The sequence below is a fragment of the Lutra lutra genome, chromosome 10 (genome assembly GCF_902655055.1).
Source record: "Lutra lutra chromosome 10, mLutLut1.2, whole genome shotgun sequence".
NCBI lineage: Eukaryota > Metazoa > Chordata > Mammalia > Carnivora > Mustelidae > Lutra > Lutra lutra.
In genome coordinates, this window is record NC_062287.1 from 105,723,461 (window position 1) to 105,737,228 (window position 13,768).

Below are 13,768 nucleotides of genomic sequence, written 5' to 3' on the forward strand. Positions count from 1 at the left end.
CTCAAGTAGCCCTGAATCCATTTCAAGGAGTCAGGCAAGCAACTGGCATGAAAATAGTTTATTGGGGGAGCCACAGGATAGGGGAAGGGGTCAGGGGAGAAAGGACTGGAATGTGAGGACTCTGCCCTGTTCTCTTCAGGAACTAGAGCAGGTGGGGCGCTGTCGGAGATTGTCCCCAGAGGGTTCAGAGCTGCCCAGAGTCTCCGGGGCAGGGGTGGGGGAGGGGACCAGGGCGGGAGCAGAAGCAGGCAGGTTGGCCTCCGTCAGCAAAGCTGCGTCTTCCCAGGAGCCTGAGCCAGAGGAGGGAGAAACAAAACCCGCAATGGGAAATTAAGTAACCAAAGGCTCTTCTCCCTCAACCAAAATAACCTCCTCCCCACCCACCAGCCACCTCCACTCGGCCCAGACCTCCATGCCCCGGGCCCCTCACCATCACTGGCCTCTGGCTCCAGCTCCTCCTCTCCACTCAAGGGCTGCTGATCTGCTTTCTTCTCCTCAGGGAGCTGGCCCTCTGCAGCCACAGGGGGAAGGCAGAGGTCAGACTAGAAGAGGCTGACCAGGACAACTGAGGACTTGTGGGGACTGAGAGAGGGAGGGAGGAAGGAGGGGGAGGGAAGGAGGAGGGCAAGCTGCGGCCAGTACCTGCCCCTGGGGGATCTTCAGGGCTCTCGCTGTCCTCTGTGATGTCTGACAGCTGGGTCGACTCCTCCTGGCCTTGGGGTCCTGTGCCTCCAAAGTGGGTAGAGGACGGTGGTAGGGCTAACGCAGCTGCCTGGGCCAAGCTCACCTCCTCCAACCTGTCCTCCGCCCCTCAGCTCAGCTTCGAGGGCCTAAAGCTTGGGCCACACAGGAGCCCCCGCCTCCTGTCACGTTTACCTGCATGCCGGGCAGAGATCCGTTGCTGTACTGCCTTCTGGGAACCGTCTCGTTTCCGGACGTTTACCTGTGCGGGACAAACTAGTGAGCAGCAAGGCTGGGCCTCCCTGACTGTGATCTGGGCACCCCCTGCTCCCCAGCCCTTGGCCACGCCCCAGCCCGATCCTCAGAGGAGGATCATGGAGTGGAGGGGAGGGGAGGGGAAGGAGGGCCTATGTGACCTGCAAAGAGAAGCGGTGTCGGGGCCAGATGCTCCCCCACACCCACTGCATGTAGCTGAAGAGCACAATGACGCTGAGGAAGGTGAAGTTGCTGGCGACACCGATGAAGGCGCAGGTCATCGGGAAGTTGTATAGCAGGTACCTGGGGCCAGAGGTGGGTGGCAGTTAGCGGACAGCACTAGCCTCCTCACTTCCCAGGAATTGGTTCTAGGAAAACGCAAGCCAGTTGCACTTGAGGACAGCCCCCCTCGCGCCGGCGTCGGCACACCCTCACCTGAGCCCGGTGAAGTGGGCATGGATGCGGAGCGAGGCCCCGTACATCTGGATGCGCTTGCTGTGGATCTCGATGATTGCTCCGGTGGTCGGCACGTACTGGGGATGGGACAGGGGAGGGGTGTCAGGCCACGATCCCGTGGCTGTCACTCTTCCCAGCCCAACCCGATGCCCCCTCCCGGCATCTTCGTGGCTGACGGAGCCCAGGAGCCCAGAGGCTCGGCAGGTGGGACTGTGGGCTCCTGAGGAGAGTGGTCCCTAGTCTTCCCTCACCCCTCACCGAGTTCTCCCTGTACTCCGGGTACAGCTCCACCTCCAGGAGCTGTTTCTGCTCCGCAAAGCCAAACAGCAGGAGGCTGGAGAAGACCAGCGTGTCAAGCATCTGGAGCAGGTCTGAGCGGTAATGCAGCATCACCTGCTGGGACCAGAAGGGAGAGGCTGGGGACAGGTACCCCCCAATTTCCACAGCCCAACCCTCTCCCCAAAAAACAAGCCTCCTGAGCAGTCTGTGAAGCCGGCCGCTCTCTCATTTTCACCTCCTACCACGATCCCCCACCCTTGGCCGAACCATCCCAGCTGCCCGAGTGACAGGTCTGCCCCGCCTGACCATGTCTCCATTCCCCTCTTCTAAGAACCTGCACAGGTTAAGCCCCACACAGTCTCTGATCTTCCCCCAGGCAGATCAACCACCCAGAATAGACTAAGTTTCAGGGCGCCACCCGAAGCTTTTCTCCATGAAGACATTCAGAGATTTGTTTCATCATGTGGCTCTGTTGACGATTTACGTAAGAATGGGGTCTTAATATTTATTGAAGACCCACTATGGGCGCATAAGCACTGCACATGTCTTCATCGAATCCAGTCTAGTCTTGCTATGGGACTATTACTAACATGCCGGGTTAGTAGTGCTTTGTAACCAATGGGTTAAAGAAGCTGTCTCTTGGCTAGTATGTTTCTGAGTGAGGATTCCAGGTCTTTGGGGTCCTAAGGAAGCCCATTTTGGCTCCCCTCTTCATACCTTTCTGAAAGCTGGACACACTCATCAGATATGTGGGGTGTCTGTCTGGCTTGGTAGACTGATTCCTCTTCCCCATTGTGAGGAGTCTGTGACCTCTGAGCTGGGACGTTTTCTCCTAAAGCCCCACCCAGATGTTCTGACCCCTGCTGTCAGCTCTGCACCCTCCCAGACAGGCCAGGAACACTTACGGAGCGGGAAGAAGTGGAGATGATCCGGCCGCCTCTGGTGTAACATGAAATGGTCACTAAGAACATGCCCAGATCTTGATTCACACGGGACTCTGGCAGCTCAAGCTCTAAGGTAACACGGTACGGCTGTCCATACATCAGCACCTGCCCAAGGCAGCCCCCATCTCTTTTCAGAACATTTATTTGTTTAGATGGTGCTCTGTTCCACCTCCCCTCACCCCTTCAAACTCGGCCACCACCAGCACCCCCTGCCCTTGCCTAGCGCAGCAGGCCGCTCAGTCTCTCATCCCAGGAAGGTGCTGCCCCCTTGTGGCGGCCAGGACCCTCCCACTTCTGAGATCAGCATCCTGTGACTTGGCTGAAACCAGCTCTGTTCTGAGAAAGGCTGTGTTACATTTTTTTCTTTCTTTCTTTTTTTTTCCCCAAAAGTGAACCGTCCTGTTGCCAACTGGGCCATGTGTGACTCAGCCCTCTGTCCCCGTGAGGCCATCCCCCTGGGCCCAGCCAGCTTTCCCTTCCATTATTAATTAACCGAGTGACAGTTACCGAGCACTGTGCACCAACTCCCAAGCCATCCCTTCTCGGTCACTGTCGCTCCACATCAGCTTTGTCACTCTGCGTCCCCTACCTTGCTTCTGTGGATAGAACCCTGAGATGCCTAGTGGGAAGGTTTCTTCACTGGGATTAACATCCAAAGGTTCAAGATTTGCCACCCGGGTTTTTCCTATTCCTCTATTCTTCTAATTTTTTGTTCAACTATTCTTTTCCAAGCATCACCTCCTTCAGGATGGTACACAAGAATCACAGGGGCAAGAGTAAAGCTTTTGTTTTTAAACAAAGGGAACGGATTTAAAAGAAAAAAGAAAAAGCCCATCGTGAACCACCCCCCAATCCAGACGTGGCTGAGGGTGCTTTGAGCACTACCACTAGGGTAAAAGGTGGAAAATCACTGATTAGAGTCTTTCTTTGTACGGGTTCTTATTTCCAGAATGAATTATCTCTTGAAAAAAATGGATTCCATGAGACTCTAGGCCCTGGAAGAGGCCAGAGGAAGCTGGTGGCCTCACCGAATTCTTGGAAACATTTTTTTAGGGTGGGGGAGGGCCACAGGGAGAGGAGAAGAGATGAAGCAGGTACCACACCATGCATGGAGGCCGATGTGGGGCTCCATCTCTCACGACCCTTCTCAGGGTCATGACCTGGGCTGAAATTGTGAGTCGGATGCTTAACTGAGTCACCCAGGTGTCCCTGGAACATTTTCACAGGTAGCTCTCTGGGTGAAGTGGAGGAAAATGGGGACTGACTATTAGCTAATCGGTAGGAGTTTCCGACTGAACTATACATCTTATACGAGGGAATTGTAGGATATGTGAGTTTTCTCTCAACAAAGCTATTTTAACATAGGTTTTTGAACTTGTAATTCTGGCTAAAAAACATCATTGCCTCCAATGGGACCCACGAAATTGACCACCAGATTCTTGTGAATGACTCCGTGCCTTTGTGCACATCGGATGGGCAGACTGTCCTTCTGTTCCCCCATTCCAACACAATGTCCACCTTTCCTTCTAAGATCCACTTTGAGCCTCGCCATCACCAGTTTCATACTGATCCCTCAAATTCTTCTGAAATGCGGAAGTTGTACTTTCCACTTGGCTACTTAATGCGATGTATCGATTTCTCCATCAATCCTGTGACCTCCTTGAAAACAGGAACCCATCTTCTACTTCTAGCAAAGTGTTACACATAACATACATACACGTTATTTATTCTGTTCCTTCCTTCCTAAAGGTTCACTGTAAACGGACAAAATGATCAACCTGCTTTAATTATCAGGGACCACCCTGATCAGCATCCCTGACATTGGATCTCCCCTCGCCCCGCACCTTTCCCTTCCTCATCCGGCAGCTTCACACCCAATTGTTTCCGGCTCCCCGAGTCACTGGCAGGATCTCCACACCACGCAGCCACACAATTGTAGGCATCATTTCAGGGCAGACGTACTGTGGTTTGTTTCTAGCTCTTTCTCAACACAGTCTATTTTTTATTATTTTTAGCCACAAAAGTACATCAAATCAATGTCTTCACTGAAGATTCTGTAATACTCTCCAAACTCCTTTTCTCAGTAGCCGGATTAAACAATAAATCTTGGGGCGCCCGACTTGATTTCGGCTCAGGTCATCTCAGGGTGGTGAGATCGAGGCCCTTCATCAGGGTCTGAGCTGGGCGTGGAGCCTGCTTAAGATTCTCTCTCTCTCCCTCAGCCGCCCCCCACCTCAAAATAAATACATACATACATACATACATACATACAACAAAACGATGACTCTCTGCCTCACAATATCCAATCTTCCACATCACAACGTCCACTGGGGCCCCAACACATTGGACCTGCTAAGTCTTCTTGACGGTGTCTGGCTACCTCCTGGTCCAGTGGAAGAGGTCACAGGACACACACAGCCGGCTATTCGTACTGCCACACAAGGCCAGTCCAAACACCAATCCCAGGGCCCCCCAGATGCTAGAGCTCACACTCCTCCCTCCAGAGTGACCATGTAGATCTATCCTGTGTCAGGAAGTGTCCTCCCATGGACCACTTTAAAAAAAAAAAAACTTTTCAGAGGATTTAAAAATTCTTAGTACACGTGGCCACTAATTACTACGAGTTATGTTGTTGACTAACAACTCAGAAAACTGGTGAGCAAAAACGATATGGATGCTCCAAGGGTCCTCTGAAGCACGCCGGGGTCCTCCTCTCTTCTGAGAGCCTCCAGCAGCTTGCCTATTACAAACACATGCGTTCCCACTCTGCATCTCCCAGGGCTTCGGGGTTCGCTAAAGCCCTACTGGCCTCTGGCCCATCCCCCTGGTACAGTGCTCTCTGTAATGCACATCACACACATTTGTCAAGAGTTTCCTAACCTCACATACAGGCTTTCAAAACTCCTGGGTGGATTGCAGCCTCGTCCGGGGAAATAGCTGATTGGTTCATTTAGGTTCACTGAGGTCTAGAACACATCTCATCTAGTAGGTACAGCCTGTTTGAAACGATCTGAGAAGGGCACTGCTAACATCTGGGCAGGAAATAATCCACGCGATTCAGACTTTTTCTTTAACCTCCCTCTCCTCGAGAGCCTTCCTCTGAGTCTCTACTGCTCAAGTCCTGCTCGCCAGATCTTTCTCAATCCCTCCGATTTCAAGTCTCCAAAGTTCTCATGAAACCTCTCTTCTGCTCCCATACTCACCCGGTCACGTCCACCCTTAGCCAGCGAGACATTGGCAACAGGGAAGGAGCAGAGTAAGGACGAGGAGGAATCACAGTCAGTCCTAGATGAGAATGGGGATACTCCACTGAGTTACAGAGTCTGCCTTACCTGTCCGCACACCTCCTGGGCCCCCTAGGGCTCCCTCTTGTCCCCCATCCCTTCTTCCAGAACAGGTACCCTTCTGTCAGAGAGAGATGGAAAAGAAATGCAGCCAGGAGATTCAAGACACCTGAACAGTTTTCAGTCTCTTGGTGCTACTTCAGCTCATTTCCTCTCGTTAGAGTGGAAAGTCTTACACGGGACACAGTGAACACCTAGTTGAACAATTTCAGATTGAAGTGTTTAAGATTCACTTGGGGAGAGCTTGATAAAAATGCAGATTCCTGGGGACACCTGGGCAGCTCAATCGGTTAAGTGTCCAACTCTTGATTTCTGCTCAGGTCATAAACTCGGGGTCCTCGGATCAAGCCTTGTGTCGGGCTCCCTGCTGGGCGTGGAGCCTGCTGGGGATTCTCTCTGTCTCTCTCTGGACCTCCCCACCAACTCATGGGTACATGTGTGCTCACTCTCTTTAAAAAAAAAAAAAAAATTAAAATTAAATAAAAAATTAAACGAAAAAAGGAGATTCCTAGGTCCTATCTCCAGATTCAGTAGTTCTGGTCTGGAGCCTAGTTTGGGAAAATCCCAAAGAATCCAAAGAGGGTCTTTTCTTCTTCTTCTTTTTTTTTTTTTTTTAAAGATTTTATTTATTTGAGAGCTAGCAAGCGAGAGGGAGAGAGAGAAGCAGGCTCCCTGCTGAGTGCAGAGCCCAACACAAGGCTCAATCATGAAACTCCAGGATCATGACCTGAGCTAAAGGTAGACACTTGACTAAGCCACCCAGGCCCCCCCATAGATGGTTTTTAAGAGGTTCACAAATCTCAACTTGTAACAAAAATTATACATGGGCATGCCTTTATGTGTGTATGTGTGTATTTTAGTAAGGTCTACATCCAACATGGGTCTTAATTCATGACCCTGAGATCAAGAGTCAGAGTCATGGGGGCACCTGGGTAGCTCAGTGGGTTAAAGCCTCTGCCTTCAACTCAGGTCATGATCTCAGAGTCCTGGGATCGAGCCCCACATCAGGCTCTCTGCTCAGCATGGAGCCTGCTTCCTCCTCTCTCTCTGCCTGCTTCTCTGCCTACTTGTGATCTCCGTCTGTCAAATAAATAAATAAAATCTTTAAAAAAAAAAAAAAAAAGAGTCAGAGTCATGTGCTCTACCAACTGAGCCACCCAGGTGCCCCAGTGCAAACATGTTTTTATGGCAGAAGGCCCAGAGTTTTCATGAGATCATGCCTCCTGAAAGTTTAAGCAGCTTTGACTTAGAAAGCACAGTTCATAATCAGGGACTCAAGACAGGAAGAAAAAAAAAATTAACTTTGGACCATTGGTAAGAATGCCCCAATCAGCATCTCTTCACTAGTCCTACTGCCACTGTTAAGCGAAAGGGTGAGAATTTGGCAAACTCTGTAAAATCAGAAGGAACTGAGGTCCCAGGTAAGAAGCAGGACTCTGGGACTTTATGTACCCTGTTCCCTTGTGTTTCCATAATCTGTGGGATTATGGGAGTGGGAGAAAGTAATGTACAAGGCAACTTGAGGCTTTCCTAATACCTTCTCTGCTGAAGGCCAAGTTGAGTTCTAAGATGACCTAAAAGAGGTCTACAGTGGCCCTAAGAGAGATCTGACCTAACCCAAACAGAACTGATCCTCACAGTGAGTCTAAAAAGGGGATTTTCTTCTTCTTTTGAACAAATATCAGCAACCAGAGGCAGAACTAGGACCTTAGAGCCCTACCAACCCAAAGCTTCTTCAGCCTTGGACTGTGAAAGGTAAGAAGTCATATAAACACACTGGGCTCGAATCTTCTCCTCTGTAATGAGGGGTTGACCCGAATAAGCACTAAGTGCCCTGACAGCAATTCTCTCAAAGAATCCCTCTACTTTGGTAGAAGACCCCTCTCACCTGTAGTAGAAATGCACGGGGCTGAGATGGCTGACTGTGGGCATGTAGGAATAGTAGAAGGAGCCATAGAGGAAGACAGACACCCAGAGCAGGAGGAGAATGGTACAGAAGAGCACCCCAAACTGTAGCAGCAGCTTGCGAGCACGACCTGCCAAGACGTGGCCCACTTCCTGGGCCCACAGTAAGGCAGGTAATGGTGGGTCATTGACCATGGCAGGGAGTGCAGAGTGTCTGGCCCCAGATTCAGGCCTTGAGTTCCTAGCTGCTCTGCCACCTGGACGCCACCCCTGGCCATGGGATGAAGCAGCTGGTGGTTCCTGGAAAAAGACAGAGAGGGGTAAAGAATGGCTCTTTTCCTAGGGGAGGTGGGGACAAGAAGGACGATCTTACTGGACTGGCTTGGAGGAACTAGAGAGAGCAGAACACAGCCAAGCCTTTGTTTTCATATGGCTTTTCTCCAGATGACTGCGTTTCTCAACCAATTATCCCTTCCCTTTTCCTTCACTGTGCTTTCTTTAGCCCCACTGCCCCAACACCTCAGCTGATCTTGTCTTCTGGGCACCCGAGTCTGGGACTAGCCACCGGGATACTCATTCGTAACAACACATAACACAGAGAGGATGAACACTTTAAAAAGCTTTTACACACACGATGACACCGAGTCCACACCGCGAAGTGGCTGCACCGACAGAATGTGCGACTTGCCTAGGGTCGTACAACCGCACTCAAAGCCAACAGCCCAAGCGCGGTCACAAATGCCTCCCGAGTTTCTCCTCTTCTCCAGAGCTGTGCTCGCTCCCCGCCAGGGCCGCGCCCCACGCCCGGTAGGGCGTCCTGCACTCCCCGCCAGCACCTGACTCCGGCTGGCGGTGGGCGCGGCGCCGGGAACCCGGACCTAACCGCGCCAGCGAGGAAACCAGCTGCTCGCCAGCCGCCAGGGCTCTGCAGACTCACCAGCTCGCAGAGGCTGGGGCAATGGCGAGAGGGGACTTCCGCCTCCCGCGGAAGCCCCGCCCCCTTCCGCCGGCCGCCTTTGTGGCCTGGCGGGGTCGGCCCTCACTCCAGGGCGGGGCCCGCCCTCACTCCAGGGCGGGGCCCGCCCTCACTCCAGGGCGGGGCCCGGCGCAAGGGGCGGGGCCTGCCAGGCGGCGGGTTTCCCACCTCCGCGCGCTGCATCACTGTCCCTCCCTGCCGTCCCCCTCCCAGACCCGAGAGCACAGGCGCCTCCCGCCAGGCCTCAAGATAAGGCCCAGGGCATGCTATGAGTCAGCAGCATCCCCCTCAGGCCGCCCCTCGAGGCCGCAGTCCCGGTCCTCCACCCACACCTTCACCACCGGCCATCTAAACCCCCCGCAAAGGGGAGAGGGGCGGGCACCCAGCTGGCGCCCACTTTTATCGCCCACAGCTCCTTGGACCCGTAGGCGTCCGAGGCAGAGAGCCCTGCTGGCCGGCCGACTGGCCGGCCCCTATCACAAGAGTGATAGCATTTCAGCTCCGTGTTTTGTCTCCAGCATTTAGAACGCGACCGACCTCCTCCGACCCTAACTGGACTGTCTCCCTCAGGATCCCTGCCGCGCGTTATGTACACTAGATCTTAGCAGACGGTACCTTCTATTTTGTATATGACTATTCACCCCAGATAAGATTCCTCAGAGGGTAAGGTTAATATTGTGTCCATCTTCACATTCCACGGAGCGCCAGCCACAACCCTGCAGGCCTGGGATGTAATCTCTCAAACCAATACCCACACTCCAAAACCCACCCTGGAAGCTCATCTAGTTCAAGAAACATCCGAAGACTTTCCCCACAGTGTCCCCTACCTCTTCTTTGTCCGATTCTTTGATCTGGTATCTGCACACCTCTTTTCCCCCAGCTTCTTCTCCTTGTTCTTTAGGCATCTTCCTAATGAACCTCGTTGTCCCCGGATCTTCCACTCGAGTCACTCGTGGCTAGAACATGAAGTGGTTGGTGATCTAGAAGCTGATACCTGTAGCTCATCACATTTTCCTGGATATAGGGAATGGAGGGTCCCTGGGAAAGAAAAGAAGATTCAGGTACTACATGCTATGTCAGAGCAGAGGGAGGAGGGAGAAGGGGGGCGACTGCCCAGCTGATGTCAGATTTTCAAATGAGCAGGGTTCCCCCCGCAGCCAGTACAGACTCCACAGCAGGCGATGTCACAGGTCCAGACCACCCCATTTGAGGGCGGGGGGAGTCGGCCTGGGCCTCTGCTCCTTCCAGGTCCGTCCTAGTCTGGATTCAGAATGCCTGCAATGGGGGAAGGGCAGCTAGTGAGAGTTCACAGTGGGGGTGTGCGTAGGGGCTGCAGTCACCAGCCAGGCTCCCCCACTGGCCAGGCAGTTGGTATGCTCCAGGATCTGAGCAGCTCCTTCTAGCATCCTTCATCCTTCAGGTACCAGCGTCTGGGCAGTGCCTGAGCTGCCGGAACTGGGACTAGCCCCCGGCAGACCTCTGACCTGACCTCCCCAGTGGACTTCTTTGTATCAGCTGCTTCTGCTGCTACTGCAGATCTTTTCAGCTGCAACTCCCTGCAAGGTGGGGCACCCATCTCAGCCAGCTTTTGTGCACCCCACTGACTACTCCCCAGGGCTGCTGCCGCCTGTGGCCTCAGGTGAGTAGGGAGCATCCTGCTTTTCTCCCCCTGGGGCTCAAGGGGGCAGGGAGAGGGGGGTTACATGTCCTCATCAGGGCGGGGCTTTTTCTGGTTGAGGCTTTCAGAGCTGGGAACACACATGGCTGGAAGGGCTGAAAAGCCTTAAATAATCTTTATGTCTAATGATCCGTGGCCCAGGCCGTAGGGGGGTTTGGGTGGCATTTCATCCCACCGTCTCCATTTCCTTGGCCCAGGAAGACAGGGATGGGAAAGACCGCTAGAGGATGAGGATAAGAGGAACAAAATACTGGGACACATGACCCCAGTCTTGTAAAGATTGATGAAAAAGGAGCACGAAGGAGGGGTCTTCAGATGAGATTATGCGGCCCCTCACGCCCCACATCATGGTCTGAGCTATTCCTCTCTTTTCTCCAGGATGAAAGGGGAGACCCCTGTGAACAGCACTATGAGTATTGGGCAAGCCCGCAAGATGGTGGAACAGCTTAAGATTGAAGCCAGCTTGTGCCGGATAAAGGTGGGCAGACCCTGGGTCCCATTAGTTGGCCCAGTTGTGTTGTAGGTCCCCAAATCTCAGGTTAAGAGATGTTTTCTTTCCTGGACTGCCTGCCATCAGGGGAAGAGTCTCTGGCTCTGTAAGGACAGCTGTCCTCTGGCCTCTGTGGGGGATGAGGGAAGCGAATACTGTCTGAAGAAGCCCTAGGGATGGCAAAAGATAACCCATTTGGGGAGGGAGGCAGCACTCCCTCTCAGAGGATCTGGCTAACAATTCCCCTCCTGGCTGTGCCCCAGGTGTCCAAGGCAGCAGCAGACTTGATGACTTACTGTGATGCCCACGCCTGTGAGGATCCCCTCATCACCCCTGTGCCCACTTCGGAGAACCCCTTCCGGGAGAAGAAGTTCTTCTGCGCCCTCCTCTGAGTTGCCCTGTCCCCCGGCACAAGCTCTTCACCTTTCCCTCTCCTAGGCCCTTCCTTAGGTCAGTAACTGTCGTGAGCCCCTGAGGGTCCCTGCATTCCCATCCCTAGCCCTTGTCCAACCCCATGAGGTTATCTGAAGCACAAAGGTCTCCGTCACCGATCTGTCGACCCCATTTCCTCGCCCACTGCGGAGGACCCCAAGTGCCCCCTGACCCAGGGCCCCCTTAGCTCCATCCCCAGAACGGCCGTTCAGACTCTGCCAGCGTCCTGCCGGCTTCTCTCTGTGACCCGCTCAGACAATGGAGAGAGGGATGGGCCGAGGGATGGGCCGGGTGCTTGCTCTCAGTCTCACCTGGAGCTATGAGAAAGGTAAAGCCATTTGAAGAATAAAGTCATCCAGAGTCTCAGAGGACAGCTCTTGTGTTAGCGTTCTTGGGAAGAGGATCATCAGTCTGTAGATCTGGGAGTGTGTGCGGCAGGTGGAAGGCTTGGCATACCCCAGGAATAGGGCCAGTCAAATCAGGTTAGACATTGTCAAGGATCGGAGATCGCCGGGATTGGGGGGATGGCGGGCGCGAGAGAGCGTCTCAAGTGGAAGAACTAACTTACAATAGACACTCAGAGGCTACGGAGAGCACTCACACACACACACACACACGCGCGCGCGCAAGCACTGAACACAAGCGAAAATGAAAACAGACCGAATAGGGGAGATCTAGGGAGGGATTCCGAGAGCATTCGCAGACCGCAGGAACTCTGGAACGGAGGGGAGGAGCGCGGCTCCAATTCTGCGAAGGGGCCGGTTTTACTTCTAAGATGGCCGCGCCCACAGCGGGCCCCTTTCCAAGATGGCCACCGCCATGGGACTTGAGCCAATATGGCAGCCCCACGTCACTGGGTTTCACCGTACAGGGCTTCCGAGCTAGCCCCATGCTTAAAATGGCGGCCCCAGGCAGCCAGAGATCTCAATATGGTCCCTTCTGTGCTCATCTGGTCTCAAAATGGCTGCCCCTGCCCTTGCCAACTCGATGCCCATTCCTACCCACCCCGGAGTCTGAAAATCGACGTCTCCCCACCCCCCACCATCCAGGTGAAGGCACACGGCAAAGATCGTGGGACAAGAGGACCCTTGCAAGCACAGTGTAGCAGGCATGCGGGTCGCAGGGATCTTGCGAGGTTATCTAGGCTCTACAACTTGCCAAGTAGAGGCTCCCTTTGGGGTGTGCCCGGCGCCGTTCCTCAGTCGCCTTCTGGTCTCCGTAGGAGCTAGATAAGCTCGAAATTGTTTCGGGTTGGGTTTCCTGGTAGGGCTTGCAGTGTTCCCATTTCTCCCTCAGGCCAATTCTGTCACATCCGCCAGAAGCAACGTCCCCGCTCCTAGTGTACCTACCAACCTTCGTAGTGGCCCCAGCTTGCCATCTGGCCAGATGCCAAATCCAAGGCTTAATGTCTCACGAGCGTCTCCCAGACTCAAACTTGGCGGAGGTTTATAAGCCCAGGATGCTTTTCTAGAAGCCTTTTCCTTCCAAGGGTGAACATATGGAAGTGGGACCAGCGCCAAGACAGGAAAGGTAACAGTCCCGGGGTGTCTGCTCCTCATGATCAACATCCCCCAAATTCAGGGATGTATCTATCCTTCCCTGGGGGGAATCCTAGGCCAGCTCGTTTTGTCAGGATACACTTTGGGAGGGGCACCTGGGTGATTCCGTTGGTTAAGTGTCTGCCTTCAGCTCAGGTCACCAACCTAGGGTCCTGGGATGGAGACCCATGTTGGGCTCTCTGCTGAGGGAGACACCCTCTTCTCCTGCTCCCCCTGGATTGTGCTCCATCAAATAAATAAATAAAATCTTAAAAAAATTTTTTTGCGGGGGTGGAAGGAGGCACCTTGCAGTAGTAGGAGGTATTAGGGATATCTATCACCCCCAGCTTCCCCACACCTTTGCACAGGAAACAGTTAAGGAGAGAGGAATGGAGAGAGGAAACCACAGGAATAAAGGGCATCTACCAGGAATTGAACTTAGTCTCCTATGGATGTCTCCACAGGTCCAGGGGTACCCAATGGACTTGGGGCACTTTCAGGAACAAAAAGCAGCTTTCCAGCTGTTGAACTTCTGAGTCCTAACATGTTCTGAAGGTCATCTAATTACCTCACCCTAGCAATGAAGAAGCAGGGACATGGGGCGCCTGGGTGGCTCAGTGGGTTAAAGCCTCTGCCTTCGGCTCGGGTCATGATCTTGGGGTTCTGGGATCGAGCCCTGCATTGGGTTTTCTGCTCAGGGGGGAGTCTGCTTCCCCACCCCCCTCTCTGCCTGCCTCTCTGCCTACTTGTGATCTCTCTCCAATAAATAAATAAGTCTTTAAAAAAAAAA

The 13,768-nt window shown here is 53.3% G+C and overlaps 2 protein-coding genes across 7 annotated transcripts; one reads left to right on the forward strand and one right to left on the reverse strand.

Annotated features, from left to right (window-relative positions):
• Positions 1 to 43: 43 nt before the first annotated feature.
• BSCL2 (BSCL2 lipid droplet biogenesis associated, seipin) lies at positions 44 to 12,219 on the reverse strand. Of its 6 annotated transcripts, none has more exons than XM_047692003.1 (12): positions 12,101 to 12,219; positions 9,668 to 9,878; positions 7,848 to 8,164; positions 5,819 to 5,900; positions 2,577 to 2,720; positions 1,651 to 1,785; positions 1,372 to 1,469; positions 1,098 to 1,239; positions 877 to 943; positions 643 to 729; positions 431 to 511; positions 44 to 290 (listed from the first exon to the last, which is right to left on the reverse strand). In XM_047692003.1, exons 2-12 carry the CDS (start codon positions 9,743 to 9,745, stop codon positions 136 to 138), a joined length of 1,386 nt encoding a protein of 461 aa, XP_047547959.1. In that variant the 5' UTR covers positions 9,746 to 9,878; positions 12,101 to 12,219; the 3' UTR covers positions 44 to 135. The 6 variants fall into 6 exon arrangements, with proteins under 6 accessions (XP_047547959.1, XP_047547960.1, XP_047547958.1 ...); XM_047692004.1 differs by having other exon boundaries at positions 643 to 723; positions 11,752 to 12,181; XM_047692002.1 differs by having other exon boundaries at positions 11,752 to 12,179.
• GNG3 (G protein subunit gamma 3) lies at positions 9,778 to 11,806 on the forward strand. Its single transcript, XM_047692010.1, has 4 exons — positions 9,778 to 9,901; positions 10,261 to 10,479; positions 10,897 to 10,996; positions 11,272 to 11,806. The coding sequence occupies exons 3-4, from the start codon at positions 10,898 to 10,900 to the stop codon at positions 11,398 to 11,400; spliced, it is 228 nt and encodes a 75-aa protein (XP_047547966.1). The 5' UTR covers positions 9,778 to 9,901; positions 10,261 to 10,479; position 10,897; the 3' UTR covers positions 11,401 to 11,806.
• Positions 12,220 to 13,768: the final 1,549 nt, after the last annotated feature.